Raw genomic sequence first — 20,541 nt, forward strand, 5'->3', positions numbered from 1 at the left:
ACTGTTTTTTCCAATAATAACATTTAAGGAAGCTTTTTGTTTTCTTTTTGTAGCATTCAGAATTTCTCTTTTAATGGTTTGTTGTTAGCCATTTAACATTGAAGATGCCAGACGGACAAGAATCGGTTTAAAAGATAATTCAGAAGAGTCCAAAGGGGGTCGACTTCGCTTTTTATAACATTGCCTTCTGTGCTCTTTACATCCAACTGGTAAGAGTAACGTGGCTGATAATGTTCTTATCCCCTTTTTTAAAATCAACACAATATTCACAGTATTAGAAAACCTTAATTAATCTTTACTAAAACTCGGTTTAATGGAGAAAAAAAACCGGACTCATGCTGCCCATATTAGCCGAAATTATATGGAAAAGCCAAAACCATTGCACTTTCATAATGCTGTTCATTAATAAAAGTGAGCAAAACATATATATATATATATATATATATATTATATATATATTATATATATATATATTATATATAATACAGACTGAGCCTCCTTACCTCAACATTACCACGCAAGTGTAGTATACTAAATGCTTTTGGGTTTCTAGACATTGCAACAGAAAATATCAATATATTCGCAGCTGTTCTGGTCCTAAAATATAAAATGTTTCGTTTTTAAACGGGGAAACCAAAATTTTATAAAAACACCAAAAAAAATAATGTGAGATTTTGCATAGAATACAACTTCTCTCTATTTACAAAAAGTGAGCTAGTGTTATGCTCTTGCTCTTGAAAAAAATATTGGCTTCTTTACCTACAAATGATGTGCATATCAGTCCTATATGGCGTAGTTTACTAATGATGCCCCCGTACCTCTTTTTTTTGGGGGGGGAGGGGGGCGCGTTGGACGTTATCCAACATAATTCTCATGTGCCTACGCTGTATACATTTTTCTGACGATAGTGTTATGAATTTATTATATGTAATGAGCGGGGGGAGGGGGACTAGAATTGACTTCTATATATTGTTCCAAATGAACAGACTTCTCTGCTCCAAATGTGTTGTATGGTTCCGCCTATATAATATATATCCAAATATATTACATGTGACGCAGGCGTCGTGTAATGTTTGGCTTTTTGTTATACTCAAGTGTTTATTGGCATGTATGTTAACCGTGTTAGACGTATATATATATATATATTTTTTCACTAAGTGTAACATCTGCAGGTTTAATTATCGTTGTGGTACAATTTTTTACAAACCGCTCACGATATTACAGATGTGAGAGGATTTGCATGTTTAGTGTATGTTCATCACAGACATCATAATTATAAGAATAAGGTACTTTAAAGCCTTTTGTTTTTCTATATGTTGAAGTTTTTGTGTTTTTGATACTTTAATAAATATATGGATAAAAGCTACATGTGTTTCCTTGTGTTTAATTAAATGGCATTATATGATGGACGTTATTATCTTCCATATGGTAAGTTTCTTTCCAGCACAGGGGACAACAAAAGCCACTACAGCACATATACAGCCCATTGTTTCCATACCTCCACAACTAACTAAAAGGTGGATCCATCACTTAAATTAAGAACATTTCATCCTATGGTTTGTAGAGATAAACCAGCTCTACGGAATATGATTGCGCTATATAAAACAATTAATAATAATAATCCATTTGTATGCCATTTTGTTGGCACTGTGCCCAATAATGTTTTAATGTTAGAATTACATGAGTAGTCTACACAATCAGCTTCACTTTGCCACAAAACCTAACATACATACCACTGTTTACTCCAAATGGGAAAGCACCAAAGGTGAAAAAAGTACATATCAGGACATAACAACAACCATCTGTTTCTTAGTAGGTCTAAAAAATTTGGTAAATACTGACATATTACACCGTGTCATGATTTATTCAACAAAAATAAAGCCAAAATGGAGAAGCCTTGTGTGAAGTACACCCTTACTGCTTCCATAGAAATTAAGAATGGAAAGAAAACAGTTGCACATAACTAACAAATCCCAAAGGGGGTGGGTTGGGGTCCGTAGTGGTAACTAAATAACAGGGCATTAAAATAATAACGGGTAGAAAATGAGATGTATTTTTGTATGTATCTCCCCACAGTTAACTGTTCAGAATTATTGGAACGATCATATAAAGTATAGTTGAACTGTGTAACATGATTAGTCTACAAACCTTTGGTACTTTGTGATTGTATGACTGGTGCACAAATTTTACACCGGAAAGAATAATTATCTCCTTCTTTGGAGTTAAATTATTTTATGGCTTATCAGAAGAAAATAGCAGGACAGAGCCTGAAGCAGGCACCTGGAAAACTGAGTGTCATGGGTCATGTAACATATTTATTATTATTATTATTATTATTACATAATCCTGCTACAGTAGAGACAGTGGCTCGGCAAGACAGGACTCCGTGAAGTAAGAAGAAAAGGGTGATAGTGTGCGTGTCTGTGTATGTATGTATATGTACTGTACCCCAGAGTCAGTGTCTAGTGTTGGTGTGTGTGTATATTTATGTGTATATATATATCTATATATGTATACAGTTAGAGTCAGTGAGTGTGTGTGTTAATGTATGTTGATGGATACATGTGGTGTAAGGCTCAATACTTATATTTACCACTAGGTGGCAGACTTAACAAAGCAGTGAATGGCTGCGCTTACAACCATTCAGCTGCTTTTTGCTCTAAATATCTATTCCTCCACCATATAAACTGGAGAGAAAATATTATTTTTACTAACTTCTAACTATCTTACTATCGCTTAAATACTTTATACATTTTGGTTACCATATAATACTAATACCTCATAGAAACTGTAAGGTGTCATTATTTTTATATATATAATATATATAAATATATATATATTTATAGATAGATAGGTAGATAGATAGATAGATAGATAGATAGATAGATAGATAGATAGATAGATAGATAGATAGATAGATAGATATATAAAAACATGGCATACTTTTAGTCGGTGACCGGGTCAAAATGATTAACTGCCTGTCTAGTAAGTTTCCTAGCAGGTTCCAAGCTAGTATTTGATACTAGTTGACGTTCCATGGATTACCAACTTTGACATTTACTAAATAGAGCTTGTTAGCAGTTTTGACTTCTTCCTGGAGTGTAAATTCTGCCAGGATTAACGTTTACGCCGCTTGAAGCTGATCCAGGTACGGCTAAGTTATGTACCTGGCCGAAGTTCAAACTTGGGCTCCAGGGACAGTGATGGCCTTTGAGAGGCAGAAACGGCCAGTGTAGAATTTCAGTCCCACAGTCATACATTTCTACGTTGTCAATAAAAGATACTCTTGGAAGTTTCATTTAAATTCACGAAACATTATCTGTCATCAGCAAAAACACGGCGACAATTAGGATAAAAGGGGAACCTCCACTTCCGAGATAAAACTTCACACATGGTATTTTCTTTATTTAAAGCGTAGTTTTGAATTTGTTCAGATCATGATATTTGTAGTTTCTTTTCTAGTTCGCATGTTAGTACATCTGGCTCCTCCAGAGTCATATCCTCGGTATTAAATGCTAATTGTCATCGCTCTGCCATATTCCATCAGCACGGATTGCATCAGAATCCTGTGGTCAGCCCAAACAGGAAGTGGAAACACATTTCCTGGACTCATCTTTTTAATCAAATAATATTCTATATTTATACTTAAAAATTTGTATCGGGAATAATCTGAAATGCAAAAGTTTCCCTTTAAAGGACCTCGCTTTGGGGTTTCAACTAAAGCAAGGAACTATCTGCTTTCTTTCTCTAATTTAGCCATTCGACATGGAGAACATACCTGGGAACATCCCTTTTCCCACGTTAAAGAGGCAGGTTAGGGAACTTGCCCCCGACAGACTTTTATCGGGTGGGAAGTTCTGTATCGTCCGCAAAGCCCTTTCCCATGTAGAACTTACGTAACTTTGCTTTGAGTTCCAGGACGATATTTGTTTTCTTTAATTGTTTTATCTTGTTGTATCTGCTCTTTTTATGTTAGCTATTTGTTTGTAAAAATACATATGTATTTGTTGGACGATCATGTCTCTAATGGGGTGCAGGGCCCAGGGACTTCTGCGAGACCCCCCAACATCATTTTTACTGCAATCTCTACAATTCCTATCGCTTTATATATGCATGCAATAGTAAATATCATTTAATAAATGTGGTAATAATAGTTTGCCCTATTTACCTTTATGTACCTGCTTTTCATTTTACTTGCATGCTCGTGGCTTGAGAGAAATATGCGCGTACCCCTCCGTATTGGTGTCCTTAGTTGCTCTAGTATGCTGTCGCTCAACATAGTAACATGCACACACATACTAACAGCATCCGCTCACACATACTAACAGCATAAAATACATGCTAACAGCATCCGCTCACACATACTAACAGTATAAAATGCCATTGGACACATGCTAACAGCATACATTAACATACACACCGTCATTGTATGTTATGTGATGCCGTTGGGTACCCGGGGTACCGAGGCACCTGAGAGCAGAACATGTGGGAGCGCCGGGGTCCTTGGGGTGTGTGGGTCCAGGGACGGCCACTCCGTTTTGCCCTGTGTAAAGGAGTGCCCTGTTTGTACTACAGTCCACAGTTGGATACTGGTACATTTTTGTATCCTTGTTTTTTCCAGTAAATGTTGTATGAGAAAAGGGTTGGAAAAAAGTTAATTTTAAGCACTGAAAAATTCTTATTTTTATTCATTGTGTTAAACATAAAAACATTGATTTTTTTTTTCCTGATGTAAAGACTTTAATCAGTCCTTGGTCTTGCCTTACACTCAAAAATATTTTCCACACGTGTTTAAAGTCCCTCACCCTATTACTCTCTACCGCTGATGGGAGGTGGTTCCACTTATCTACCACCCCTCTCAGTAAAATAAATGTCATTGCATAACGATAACATATATGCTCATTTGAATTAGACTTTTCTGCTGTACTTCAATCCTGTATGTATTTACATGTTTCTATTGATATATTCTATATTGAGATATTGTTGGGGCGCCAATAAATCTTTACATTTAGGGACCCTAAAAGCCCTAGAACTGTCTATTTTTAATTCTCCCTTTGGTTACGTTTCTGATTATATTGGTTCAGGCGAGTAGAGAAAGTACCTTATTACAGCAATTTAATAGATTATGTTAGATGCGTCAACGTGCGCGGCACATCTCAGTTTCTCTTACTGAAAAACAAAAAGTACAAACCATGATGGTAACGCTTCCTCTTGTATAAATTAAGGGAAACATTAAAAATTCTCACTCTATATTTCCCAAAACAACTTTTAGTAATTCACTAATTACAGTTTCAAGGGAAAGTCCCATGAAACAAATATTCCCTCCTTGAGCTTAACCCCAGCGCTGTATACAGCAATAACCCCCCAGCACTGTATACAGCAATAACCCCCCCCCAGCGCTGTATACAGCACTATGGTAAAACAACAGAATAGCTGAGTCTTAATCACCCAGCCAGACACTTTGACTAATGAAGGTCTATGTAGGAAGGGACTTCATTATCATTACCATAAAAAAAGAATCAGCTCAGTGTGGTGATTGAGCCGGGAAAATCAACCAAAATATCACATGACTGACAACAATGGCCGCCTCCAGGTCTGTAGATAAAGGAAGTTTATTGAAACAAAAGGAGATAAAAACCAGGTTTTTGACAGTGCGGCCTACGTTACTGTATAAAGCCAGAGCCGGGGGGAAGGGGAGAGATGTATAGTGTAAAAGAGGAAAGATAGTAAGGAAATGGAGAGATAAAGAGAAAGATATAGGGGCAAGACAATGCGGACGAGAGAGAAAGGGGAGAGATGAGGAGAAAGAGGAGAGATAGAAATAAAGAGGAGGAGAGATAGGGAGAAAGAGGAGAGATTGGGACAAAGGGGAGAGATAAAGATAAAGAAGAGAGATGGAGATAAAGAGGAGGAGAGATAGAGAAAGATGACAGATAAAAAGAAAAGGGAGAAATGAGATAAAGAGAAGGGAGAAAGATAATGAGAGATGAGAAGAATGGAGAGAGACGGAGAGAAAGGGGGAGATAATGAGACGAGGGAGAGAGGCAGAAAAGAGAGATACAGAAAAAGATGAGGAGAGATAAAAAAAATACTATTTGATTTCATTTATTTGAATGGCTGACATATTTACTTTCCTTTTATATAAAAAGTATGTGGGCAGCTTTTCATCCTCGGCCCCCGGGCAGCTCAATGCATACAGCGCTGGGTTTAAGCTCAAGGAGAAAAGCATTGTTTTCACGGGACTTCCCCTTTCCGTTTGAGGTGAGCGTCCTCGGCCTAACTCTATTGGCTGTTGGATGTTTCTTTCAGCTCAAAGGAAAGTCGTTTGTTTATTGTCAAGAAAAGTAAAATTTGGCAGCATGCATCGCGGTACCAGATACAGAAGACAGGGCTTGTGATGACAGGAAGCTTTGTGGCTTGAAGTTTACCGGAACACGTATTTTGTTCAGTAATTACGTAGTCTGTGGGTGTTAAGACCAGCGTTAGTTTCTGTGAAGTGAATGTCCGCCAATCACTGCCTGTATCGCAGCTTATATCTTCTTTGTAAAATTTTGCGGTAATTTTTCTGCGCTCATTGAGAACTTCCTAAGCTGCCGTTATTATATATTTTTTGTATTCTGGGAAAGTAAAAGATTATAGATAGATACAATCCAATAATCACAGAGTATGCTTCTTCAAAACAGTATTATTAGGCTTGCCTCCTAGACAAACCTCAACCCCCAACGCTAAAAGAAAAATGTCCTTCTTTGTCCAAATTAAATTATAAAAAGACATTTACAGGGTGACCAATTTTCCCCTTTATCTGGGGACACTGTTAAAGAGACCACCGAAGTATGCTATTAAATTACGCTACAAACCTCACACTCTCTAAGGATAAAGGTAAGCGATAGGGAGAAAGGTTAGTGACGGGGAGAAAGGGGAGAAAGGGGAAAAATGATAGTGAGAAAAGAGAAAGATAATGAGGAGGAGGAGAGATAAAGAGAAACATATACAAGGATAATGGGGAGATAATGAAGAGGAGAGATAAAGGGAAATTGGAGAGATAAAGCGAAAGAGGAGAGACAACGAGAAAGAGGAGAGATAAAGAGAAAGAGGAGAGCCAACGAGAAAGAGGAGAGATAAAGAGAAAGAGGAGAGAAAGGGGAACAATAAAGATGAGAGATGAGATAAAGTGAGAAAGTGGAACGATAAAGAGAAAGAGGGGAGAGAAAAAGAAAGTGAAGAGGGATGGGAAAGCAGATAACTAAAGAGAAAGAGGAGAGATAGGGAGAAAGAGGAGAGGTAATGAGAAAAGGGAGAGGTAATGAGTGCAAAGGGGAGTCATGGAGAGAGAGATTATTAGGACGTGAAGGTGGTGTGTTTAAGGGTAAATAAGCATGTGACTGCAAAGGTAAGTGTAAGCCAGGGTGTTTGTGTGTAAGGGCAAGCGTGAATGTGTGTGTGTACACATGTGTGTGGATGAGCAGGCGTGTGCTCTGTATGGGCAGGTATTTGTAAGGCAGTGGATATGTGTGTGTGTATTTTGACAGTCTATCCATTACTTATACTGCCTACAGGGGAAATAATGATTCACTCTAGCACAATTTTTAACCCAGGGGGACTACTTTCTTTAAATAAAAACAATTATAGTGTCCTTCACTGAGTCCAGCAATTGTGAAAATGTCTGCCATGTCCGAACAATGTCTATGCCTAACTTTATAAAAACTTTGAATTACAAAAGTAAAAAAAAAGTCTTGACCGCCCCCTGTGTTCCTGCCGCCCCGGACCCGCTCGCTGGAGTTGTCCCTTATAAGTAATCATATCCTGCCGAGGGCCACTATGCGTATGCTAAATCAAGGATTTAAAGATTACCTGCCCTGTAGTTTTGAAGGGGAACACATTATTAATGGATGGGTGGGCAGCGTCTTCCCCTTCAATACCCTCACCCTCCTTCTAGCCGTTGCCCATGCAAGAGCTATCTATAGTCTCTGGCTATAGTTTTTTAACTCAAACACCTGCTAGTAATATAAAGGTCTGTGTAGAATGTATCAATAGCCAGTTTCAGTACTTAGAACGTGAGATGGAATGTCCCCATTATAAAGGCGACAAACAAAAATCAGGGAATGTCCAAAAATCATCTCTTCTATGAAATTCTATGAGGGAATGCCCTATATTAATAAAAATATCTATTAACCAACCTGACGGAGGAGTTCGTGTTTTTCATATATCTACACAAAATGACAACAACATTTCACTCTAATTTATCTTACCAAACTCAATAAGGGTATCCAGTAAAATCTAACTTTATTTAACAAAATAAATAAATAATAGTTACTTACAGGTCACATAACCCCACAATAGCATGCGTACCAAAAAAAACCTGGAAAAAAACAAAAAAAACAAAAAAAACTTTTATAAAGTCACAAAAATGTGTAGCTAACTTGACGGCACGTGCATGCTGGCAAAGTATTGGAGGCATGCAATAGAGGTAAAATTTGTAAGATTTTTAATCTTTGATGATTGAAATATAAAGGTTTTTAAGGCTCAATGTATTATTAGCAATACTGTGGATAAACATATTATTTTATTTTTTATTTTTCTCTGACAAATGTTTCAGAACCCCTTCGTTCTTACTAGACAAACCTCTCTTGGGCAGTAACTTATTATTTACCTCCACTCAACTTGCATATAGAATGATTATTATATATACTGTATATATTGTTTCATTTAAAAGACGGTTTGAGACAAAAGTTTGATCTTTTTTTAATTAAATATTTTTATATATTTATATTCCAATTTCCCTAACATTTTAATAATGCAGTTTATAGAATTTAAAATCTATATTTTTTTTCTTTTACGATAATGTCGGGGCTTTGCGCGGTTAGAGCCAAATTCCTATTAATTTTACAAAAACTGTGTAAAAAATATAAAAAAAATACTGAATTGTGAGAGATCTGAAAATGAATTTCTGAAAGTGAATCATCTGACGGAGAATATGAAAATGATGTAATATCTGATAACAGCTCAAAATACCAGAAAGACAGGAGGACCTTCCGTGCCGTCACGCCATTGTGATTCACTCTGTATGCTAGATAATTTAATTAAAAAATGCAGAAAAAAATGTTTTGATTACAGAGAATATTCAAAAAAAGATATAATAAATAGAATTAAAAACAAAAAACCAATGAATAACAGTTAGTGGCTGTATCAGCCTGGGTACAAGTAAGAATTGCTTCTTTTTGTTGCAGTATACATTGTTATTATTTATTAATGTATATTTATATGGCGCCATGATGTACACAGTGCTGTGCTTTAATGAAAAATGAATAATTTTTACTTTAGCGCGACTCAAATGCTAAAGATCTCTGTTCAGAGGAGTTAGGGAACATAACATTATCTATAAATATACAAAAAAAGAATCACTTTTGGAGCTTTTTTTATTTAAAGTTTGAAATTGCTTCAAAACTATAATCACATATCACATATATCTAAAAATGTTGAACTCTGCTCTGTAAACTTTTTAAAGTATCCATGTTTCTTTGTTATTTCTAATTTTTTTACTTCTTTTGTTCAAATTTGATTAATTGATTTGATTTGTACCTGATGTAAAATTACAAAGAATCCGCGTAGCTGTGAGTTCACAGTAATCAGTTACTAAATATGAAACTATTATTGATTTAGTGATACTTTTTGGGGCTAACCGTCAAGGTTTTCGTCAATTTATGATGTATAGGCGATCATTATAGTTTCTGAGAAACGTGTTCATGGAAAATTTCTTTCTTATTTTCAAGTATAACTGCCTTCTAAATGGCAAGCCGAAAAAATGTATATTACAATCTGCTGGGTTAAGTAATAACAAAAGATTTTATAAAATTATAAAGTGTTACAATTGTATTAACCCCTTTGTGACCAATGACATGCCAGGTATGTCATGAAAAGATGCATGTAGCAGACCAAATGACAAATCTAGTACTTCATGGGTTAAAACAGTCCCACAGGGTCATCGCTGTAGTTGACCACTCCCTAAACGGAGCGGTCAGATTCCCGCCATATGATGGCTTATACAGCCAATCACATGCAACGTTACAGTTAAATGACAAAGGCAGTGCTTGTGAGCGCTGTGATCCTGAGCTGGAAAAAGACGGAGAACAATAAGTAAAAGTGATTCTCAAGACCTATGTTTAAAAAAAAAAAGTTTTTAGATTCAGGAGCCATATGCCTATCCCATGTGTGTTGAAATTCCCCCCAACCTACCCTTTTCACCCATTATTATGTCAAACCATATGTTCCTAAAACATAAATAATTACAAATGATCACTACTGCACAATTCAAGTCTAAAAACCAACCCTGACTTGCGGCGGCACCATGCTAATTTGTTGTTCTTAACGATCTACCTTGTTATTGATGTAGATTGTTTTTTTTTTTTTAGTAAGTCCAAACGAGAATAAACTAAGTCCAAATGTATTATAATTGCTTAAAAAGTTGCACATATGTCAAAATTACAAGAAAATGAACACAAATAATAACTTATTTTCATGCTTACATTACTCCTTGTTACCCTTTGGTACCATAGAGAAGGATCTTGAGGTTGTATTGTGTCCTACGGAAAATGAATGGCTAATTTTGTAATGGTTTTGTTACAGCATTTCCTATGAGGCTGTTGGCCGTGTCAAATTTATTATATTTATTTCCTATGTTTTTGATGTACGTTTTTAGCCACATTATCTGTTTATTCTGGTTATCTGCTCATTTACTTGGGTTATCATTGAATCCATGTCTGAAGCCTGGTGTTCCAAGATAAAGGAGAACATTGGGAGGACAAGAATTAGTGACACGTTGATCAGTGTAATGTGTTGCATTTTTACAAATGGAAGATGTTTTCATGATTGCTTTCTACTTTCCTATTTTCACTTAGAGATTTGAAGGCAACATCTAATCTGAAAACTGAAAAGTGCTGATTTTATCACAATTACCTAAAGCCTCCAGATGTTTTAGCTTTTTATAGTCAGGGTCCTCTTTAATTTAGGACAAAAGGGACTGCTGACCAGGGTCCATACTTACATATGGGGCTCATAACCGCTATATCTTGGGCCCTCTAAACAACAGACAGGTCTATTAAGCCGTCATTGCAGACCTCCACGCTATTGATTCCTCCTCTGCGTTCTTTCACTGCCTGATGTTGGCCAGGGTATGATGTCATATCCTTGAGCCTGACATCAGAAGGTGTGCAAACTGAGGTCTATGCTGGTAACTTCAGATGTAAATCACCCTTTTCCTTTAAAGAAAAATAAAATGATGTACCTGCAGACCACGCAAGCGGTTACACATGGCCTCTACAGAACACAATCCCATACATATTGTACCTTTGACCCTTTTCACCCTCTAGAAATCTGGATGTATCATACATCCTATTAAACATAATACGTAAATATGATTTGGTGTTAATGAACGTATAGAGAAGATAATAGGCTTTGCAACACAGGTCATTTGCTCATATCCATAAGGATATGATGGGAACCAATTAGAGACTCCATGTTCCTTCCTTTCCTTAATATAATTAATAAGGAGCCTGTTGTTTGTTCTCATGGAAGCGATAGGAGAACATTTTCCACAGCCTTGGATTTCCAGTTACCCAAAACACAGACCAGCAGATGATATAAACTGAGGTTTATTTGGTGCTTTCCCAATCTGCAGCTTAGTAAACAAACATGAATTATAAATCCGTCACACCAACCCGTTCTATACAAAGCACTTTTATTAATGTCCCTTTTTATAAATGGCGGTAGTCGAGTTTAATAAGTTATATTATTTTATTTGCAGAACTACACATGTACACAATGACACACTGAACCCTATTGGATAGTGGCGTATTTAGGCCTAGGCTGACCTGTCCCAGGCCTAGGGTGACAGGGGGGCCTGATCACCCTGTAACACCACCAGTCATTTGTCAAAAATTGTGGTCAGCGTGAAAGCAACAAGGAAATGAAACTGATTTCCGTGTTACGGTTATTTGCTCTGTGAATTCTAGGTAATCTGCTTCTTACTAACTCCTTTTTTCCGACCAGGCTCAGTTTCTTCAAAGAGTAATTAATAACTGTGTTTGCTAAATGCTTGTAATGATGCTGATATGTTTTCAGGGAGGATATTATTATTATTATTATCATTATTATTTAACAAAACCAGAAAACAACAAGCCCATAATTATATGCCAGTCTTGTCTGTCAAGTAAAAAGATGCATATGACATATTTTACACGCTTTGGTCGGATGAATGTTGAAGAGCCTCCAAGAATCATGTTATGTGTTCAGGTATTGTGTATCGGGGACACATTACGACTCTAAATAATGTCCTTCATCTGTTATGATGACCATGATGTGACCAGAACAAGGCATGGTCCATCAGTTGTGGAAACATGACTATTTCTTTAAGTAGACATGATAAATACGATTAAATCTTTTATCATTTTGGTGAGGAACACGCCACTTTGGTAAATACGGATATTTATGTAGGTTTCTATACCGTTTCTATACAATTAGTAAAGGTTTTCCTAAAGTAATGGTACCAGGTCAACCGATTTTTGGCCATTACTCAACAGTGTCTTAGAGCATCTGTCACAAATGGAATAGGAATCTGGAAACTATAACAGATATAGTAGCAAATGCGAAAAAATGTTCATGTGATCGGTGCTATGGCTTCCCAAAGATTGTCTGTTAGTGCCGTGGTCTGCCATTAAAACACTTGTTGCTAATAAGTCATGCTCCTTTGTGGAGCACACCAAGTGCAGGTTCTTGGGTATTTAACAAGGGCTATCGATGGCCAAATGCAAAGTTAGACAAAAAAATATTTAAAAAATAATAAATTGAGCTGGCACATTGGCATGGAAGCTCAAATTTATATGTGTATTCACTGAAATGTACGTTATACTCCATGAAGAAGAAGATGGAATAAACACTCATGACCTTGTGAGTGATCATCGAGAAGTTGGTAACATCTGTTTTTCTAATCACTGAGTCCTTAAGAGAAGCTTAGAGTGAATTGAACTTTTCTCTTATCGGCCACAAAGCAGATATTTCTGACAAGTTCTGTAAAGTGAACCTCATGGAACATTTCATTCCCGGATATTCCTCCATGGACTGTGGCGACGCGTCATGTGGCATCGTTGGCCTGACGTGGAACCAAATATCATCGTGGCAGGCACGTTGCAACAGCTTCTGATATTCTGGGCACGGTCACATAGTTCACGGGGCAGTGAAGGAAAGGGCAAATTTGTTCATGATCTTTCAGGATTTGACTCAAATGTTTTAATTCATCGGTGAGTTTCCCAATCTCCTTTTTCAGTGATACATTCTCCTGTTCAAGACATTCATATTCCTGCCAAAAAAAACACAATTTAGAATGTTTCTAACAGCATTAAATCATTTACACGATCCCTTAATCTTTTCAGACAATTGTTACTCATGGTAAGTAAAATTCCGTTGGGAAATAAGTGGCCAGGAACCATTTGCCCAAACCTGGCAACCTTTTTTGGACTAAAACTCTGTTTGGCTAAACCCTAGCTGATGGTAAAAATGGGATAGTAAGAAGCTGAATTTGCCAGCTCGGGTTGGAGTCCCTTGTTTATAGTGATTCATTCTTTCTACGAAGTCTTTTAGTTTCGCTTTCACCAGAATTTCTCACGCAGGGACGCAGGACAAGCTGTCGTCGTAGTCATTGCGGTTTGATTTGTGGAAGAGATATCTGACGTTCCTACACACACGGCTCCTACAAAACAAGAACCTTCTCACGTCTCCTTATAGTAAATGTGTGTTTTCAGTTTAAACGAAAAAGGAATGGGAGAAAATAATTGCAGAAGCGTCTTACACTAAGCTTTTAGTTTACAGAAGCACAGCGAATATTGCGTCGTGAAATTAATTCAATAAATCTGGATCATAAAAAAGGTGCAATGCCTGCAATGGTCTTAGCACAAATAATTACAAGCATTGAAAGACATACAATAAAACATGAGATAAAACTTGAGACGCTCCTGAGCGGAGACGCACCGTAGGACAGGCGATGAAGCGACCCTCTGTTGAGTTGTTTACCATATACTGTATATGCCTTGTTCATTAGCGCTACAATAATGACAGCGATCTCACAAGAACACCCGTCTTTTCTTCCTCCGTACCAGTATGCCTTAACCTGTCCGGATTATTGTTCATTTTACAGATTAAGTTATAGGTACCGGTAATTTTTACAGTCACCCTACTGTAACAGCGCTATTTGTGCTTTATAAATAAATGAAAATTCTTCCTTTAAACATATTAATAGGCACAATAGATAATGGTATAGGTTTCTATATTAAATATTTAACAGAGTAAAGGACTGTTGAATGTTACAGGAGAATCAGGCCTCGATTGGCCATCTGGCACACTGGGTGAATGCCTGGTGGGCCAATGGCCAACAGTGCCCCATACTCATACCTGGGAACTTCTCGGCTCCGGCTACCCGGAGCCTTCCCTTGCGGGACGCGGCCAGGACTGCGGCCCCGTTGACGTCGGGGGAGTTCCCGTTGACATCGGGGGAGTTCCCTCTGATGGCAGCGGGAAACTCCCCCACTTAAAGGAAAAAATGGGTGGGGAGCGGAGGATTCGGGTCTTGACCCGGAGAACCGGAGGAGCAGCACTCACCCGGCAATCTCCAGGTCAAAACCGGAGCGCTCCCAGGTATGCCCATAGTTACCTGATCTGCCGCTCTAGCAGCAGATCAGGCACTGTAGTGTGCGGCTGAACATCCAAATCTGCACGTGACTATGCAATTTTGCAATTACAGTGTGGTGAAGGATTCTGGAGAGGAATGTTGTGTCCAAACCTTTCAACCAACACAACACGGTACCTTCAATAAACACGAGGCTTTAGTAATGCTTATTGGCACATAAGTCCACACGCCTTGTCAATGCACCTCATGAGAAATGAGTCAAAATTGCAATACATTGTCACTAAACCAAGACAAGATGGTTGGGTTTCCAAACCAAGTGATAAGATGGTTTATAAGATGGCCAGACGCTTTATATTTCTCACCATTTTAACCTTCGAACCAAAAAGAAGAAGAAGGACTTTGTTCTCCTCCAACTTATTTTGGCTGATTTTCATGCCTTGCTGCTGGCCAGAAAATTGGCACAGTGTATCCCAGCAGAACGATAGAGTTGCCCATCACATGTTTCAGGAATGTCAACCTTCGCAGTAGCAGGGCTTCATTTAGATGGAATTACAGACATAAAAGTTGGACAATATTATTAATCCCTACTTTACAGACAAATATGGAAGTATGGAAATATGACCAGGACAGCCACCCAGATTGGAACAATATCTGGCACATCCAGAAGTCAAGACAAGAGCTCCTGTAAGGCACCATAAACCGGTGGGAATGCCCTGAGGAGTGCGTGGATCATAATTTGGAAATGCTAATCACATCTTACAAGAGGGCAGATACCTTACTGTCTCTCATCTGAAGCTCAAGTGATACCAGAGCAGGGAAAAGTGAGCATTGATCACATCAGAGTAACGGTGAAGAGCCAGAGCCCAGCTTGGTTAAATAAGGTGAACCTAGTCTTGGTTCGACCTTCAGGTTTGGAACGTTGAGCTTTACCTCGTGCAATTTGTCTGCTTTCTGAGTTTGTTTCCTGCGACTTCTCTGGGCTGCTACCCTATTCTTTTCTCTCCGTCGTACCTTCCTGTCACTTATATCTGAACCCTGAAAAAGAGAACATATGTACTTACAAACAATAAGTGAGCTTAGAAAATGCAAGACCCCATTTGGACTTGCTGGATAGAAAAAAAGAAGGCTTTCTGTTTTCTGGACTTTTTTTGAGAAAAAATATCTCAAGTGCAACCAAACAATTTAAATATATTTCATATGCAACTGGTGTCATTGCAACGCTATGAGTGCCAGGAGTTTGAGTTTTTGGCTTGGTTCTGGTCCAGTCTTTCCTCTTTTATGAGCCGCAGCAGATATTGGGTTTCAGACTCACTCAAGCCAACGCTGGCTCTTACTACTCTTGGAACTTGGAATTTTTAGTGATGGGTTGTTCTGGTTTACATCAACACCTTTCAACAGAGTATGCACTTGGAACCCTAACCCCCCCCCGAGGAAAGTTGCTCTTGGAACCCCCGAGGAAAAGGTATTTTCGGCAATGGCTTGTTCTGGTTCACACCTACACTTTTTACAAGCATGCGCAGATCCTCATAAACAAAGAAAGGGCTCACAACACAATTATTTCTACAAACCCAAAGCGTCGATCATGTCTGTTGTCTTCGCTTTAAGGAAAGGTGGTAGTACGTTGCTAAAGCTGATCAAAACACTGAATTTCTTTTCCTTTTTCATGGGGCTGCCCTGGCCAGCTTTCAGACCGATCCTATCAATCCCAACTTTGCCCTTATTACTGATATGAAGGGGCAATAAATATGTGTCTGATAAAAAGTTCATTAATTAGGGGTGTGTTGTTTTTCACATTCTCTGAAACATTTCTTATCGGTCCATCCAGCGCAAGTCTCCTTAAATTCCCCCCCAAATAAAAAAAACTGTGTTAAAAAAAATAAGTTATTAGCCTCCTTGATGCGTGGATTTTTTATGGACTAGTATTAACATATAAGCCGGCTAGACACATGCGCGGGGATTTAACGGACATAGAATTTTTATTGTAAATAAAGTATTTTTATGTGCGTTCTTTGTTGGTGAGGCTGCATGGGACATCGAGTGTCCCCTTAAGAGTTAACAAGAGTATTTCTCGGGAAACTCACAATTGTGCTCATTTAAAAAGGTTCCGCAAAAGTGACATGTCAAAGGATATGACATTTATCTGTGTGGTTAGTGTGGATACAAAAGTAGAAAGGTAAAAGCTGAACGTACAACATCGTACAACGACACTTATTTCAGCTGCAGACCTGCGGTGAAAAGGACAGTTTATTGTCTCAGACAGCCTTACCAAAAAATAATTATATGAAAGTACTTTAGGAGTATTTATATGAGTTCTTTAAGGAAAAAAAATAAACATAATTACGCACTTACCTCCTCCGTTGGATGCCGATTCTCAACACTGATTGGATGCTTGAAGCACCCAATCAGTGTTTTATCGTACGTAATAACTGTTGATCTCGCATTTCCAAGCACCTAGTCCAGTACAATGTATACGGAATAGCACCACTGTTATTTTTTGAGCATATGGAGCACGTTGGTATCACTTCCCACCAAGGCCAAACTGGTGATCTCGAGGCAGCGCTGTCACTTTAAGGCCAGTGGCCGTCTGATGACATGGGGGCGGACGACGGATGGATCTGCTGCCCGCTACGATATTATGGTCATGTAATATGCGGCTGGGCATGTCCAGCTGCAGTGGCAGATAAGGTGAGTGTAGGGCATGGATGGGCAACTAGCCATTTGGCCTGCTTCCCACGGTCACAATGTCCCAACGGGGCAAATTTAGGGTGCAGTTACTTTGCTGAATTTAACACTTTTATAACCAAATGCAGCATGAGAAACATCATTCCTGGTACTGTTGAATGCTGGAACCCTTCCCATAAATAGTTCTCTAATCGTGTAAAATTGTCTTCTAACAGTTATTTAATCGAAGAGTTAATTGTTTCTGGTGCTCACTGGCAGAGAGTGGGGAAACTACAGAAATCATTATTAGAATGTTAGAATGCTTATTTTTGGTTTCTCTTTCTTTTATCGTTTTCTTACTCATTTCAGGCGGTAGCGCCTTCTGTCTCACGGCCGGATCCAGGAGAAAAGATGTGACTGCAACCATCGCCTCCTCGTAAATACAAGCCGGCTCATGGGGTGGTCTCTAAAGCAAGCAGCCTAACCATCGGTTTAACGTCCTCACTAAAGAAGAACGCGCGTTAAAGTGACCCCAACTCTCTGTCAATACTTTTATATGTATTACTTCAACAGAAAAAAGGATCTGCCTGAGATGGAAGCTGCAGCTCCTTCCTCCTTCCTCCTCCTCCTCAAATGATTCTTTTCACTGATCAATGGGAGTGCTTTCTGCACAGCTGCAATTCCCCCATGCACTTGTTAGGGGGACACCATGACAATTTAAAGGGACCATACAGCTATCTCCTTTAGGGAGAGTGGGACAAAGTCGGCCCAAAGGAACAGCCGAATGAAAAAAGAAGACGCAGATTTTTACATGATTCAACATTACTAGGGAGGCCGGATTTAGTTATAAAGTGTTAAATTCAGCAGAGTAAGTGAAAAAATGCCTTTAATAAAGCCCTCTACCCGGATTACAATAATAAAGTTACACAAACAGAACCGGCCTAAAAAACATTTCAGGTGTTACCAACCGCATCTGTTAAAATCACCGAAATCCTGTGGTCTATCTACCAGTTCTAAATTCCAAAAACCCAAAATAAAAGGATTTATTTATTGAGGAGGCGGAAGCGGTGATTGGATCAATTAGATTGTCAGCTTTGTGCGACAAATACTTACACGCATCAAAAGTCCAACCCCCAGATACCATCCCTTTGCAGCGTAATATAGGGTCACCGTACCTGAGACAGGGCGTCCGCCTCTGATCCAGAGGTGTTGTGCGCACTCCGGTGTAAGGCGCTGCTGGTGGAAGGCGACCTCCCTGACATCCCGTCTGCTTGTGGACCTCAGCAGGAGAACAAATACATGGCTTGGAAGGAGTCAGCGGTGGCACGGATGTTAAAGGAGTCTTCAGGGAGGGTCAGAATAAACCGTTCTACTCGGCGCACATCATAGTGTTCATTCTTGTCCAGGTTTGAGAAGGCTGGACACCTGGTCCAAACGGCAGACAATGAGCAGAACAGTACTAAACCCACTCCCCGGCTTGGTGGGATCAGTTAGTGTGTTACCCTGGTTTGAAGCTGCAGTAGATTGTAGGAGAGATGCTTGTCCTCAGGTCTGAACCACCAGGCTGCAGACAGGGTTCAGGTGATACAAAGTATCAGAGGTTCTCCTGAAGACCTTGCTTTATCTCTGCGGTTGCTTCTTCTTCTTCTTGGAATGGTCCATGCCTTTCATTTCAAGTAAGTCACGTGGAAGCGCTGAGTCTAACTTAGGAGGAAACTTGCAAGAAAAAAAAAAAAAGAAAACCACAGCTCGAAATTTCTGGTGACAAGGGAACTGAGAGTTCAGTGCATTGCCGATAATTAGCACTGGGGAGGGATATTCGTTTTACCCGTTAGCATGAGATGGGTCATTTTTATGAATCACATTGTTTAACCCTTCCATGACCAAATTCATGAGCTTTTTTGTCACTTTTACCATATTGTTGTGTACAAACTATATATATATATATATATATATTTACATACAGTATATATACCGGTATATATATATATATATATATATATATATATATATATATATATATAAAGTCCAAAGTGTACAATTGCACACCAACCTTAATTTCTCTGCCCGGTGCCTGGTAACTGGAGCAGTCATGTATATAAATTCCAAAATTAGTTACCAGCACTCCTGGGACTTGGTTTCAATAAATCTCTCAAAACTCTGTGTTACAAGTCAACGTTTCAGTCTTTTATTTTCAGACTTTCATAGACAAATATGGTGCTATGTGAATCAGTGATACACATAGCACCATATTTGTTAAAATGTTTAATATTTGAAAATATATTTTTCTTTATTTTGCTTAAGATTTCTTAAGAAAATTGCTAATTTATATTCAGCAACATATCCCTAGCAACAGACAAATGTATATATATTTTGCATATTTTTCTAATAGCAATTATGTTTTTTTATTTTGAGATTTCTACTGTGATGAGTTTTTTGGGGACTTTTTTGCACTTTGTATTTTTTTTTAGTTGTTTTTAGTTGTAACTATAAATTCATAGGTGTCCCTACACATATTTATTTGTTCATTTTCTATGTTGTAGTTTTCTTTTCCCCATTATTTATTTATTTATTTATTTTAAAGAGGGATGAACTTTGTATTCCATTATAAATTATTTGACTTGGAAGCAAAGCTATGGAAAACGTATTTCCAGATTATGCTATGTGTGATCATCTTCATAGGAGGGTCATCGGAGACCCAAAACAGGCCATACACAATGGAACCAGAAGGACATTGGTATTGAAAAGATGTTTGCACTTTTTGCACATTTTTGTTAGCACGGAGGGGGCCAGTGATTTCATGTTTTTTAATCTGGGTTTTTGGGGGTCTTAATGTTAAGTTTGTAGCATAATTGGCAGGTGGTCCAGTGTGCGTAGAATTAGGTAAGTACCGCACTCAACTGGCAGCTCGGAATAGGTGAAACAAATTCAAACTAGGTGTTTTCCAAATCAGAACGAGTAAATTAATATAGTTTGGGGGAATTTTCTTTACCGATGTAAGTTGGGTACCGAATATTACAAAAGAAATTGTGAAAATGTGTTTTTTTTCCCTTTATGAATATTTCTATTATAGAATCTTATCATAAAGAGGTCCCATTTATAAAAAACAATACATGTTGTGGGTACACAGATTACGAATATAATTTACATGTTAACCTGGTTGTATTGGCCACAGTTGGTTGGAGGAGAAGCCCGCTCCACACCAT

The 20,541-nt window shown here is 38.2% G+C and overlaps 1 protein-coding gene across 1 annotated transcript; it reads right to left on the bottom strand.

The window, feature by feature from the left end:
* Positions 1–13,125: 13,125 nt before the first annotated feature.
* On the bottom strand, positions 13,126–18,672 carry BATF3 (basic leucine zipper ATF-like transcription factor 3). Its single transcript, XM_053460772.1, has 3 exons — positions 18,511–18,672; positions 15,605–15,709; positions 13,126–13,351 (listed from the first exon to the last, which is right to left on the bottom strand). Exons 1-3 carry the CDS (start codon positions 18,595–18,597, stop codon positions 13,163–13,165), a joined length of 381 nt encoding a protein of 126 aa, XP_053316747.1. The 5' UTR covers positions 18,598–18,672; the 3' UTR covers positions 13,126–13,162.
* Between the last annotated feature and the right edge of the window lie 1,869 nt (positions 18,673–20,541).

Source organism: Spea bombifrons, chromosome 3, assembly GCF_027358695.1.
Source record: "Spea bombifrons isolate aSpeBom1 chromosome 3, aSpeBom1.2.pri, whole genome shotgun sequence".
NCBI classification, from domain to species: Eukaryota; Metazoa; Chordata; class Amphibia; order Anura; family Pelobatidae; genus Spea; species Spea bombifrons.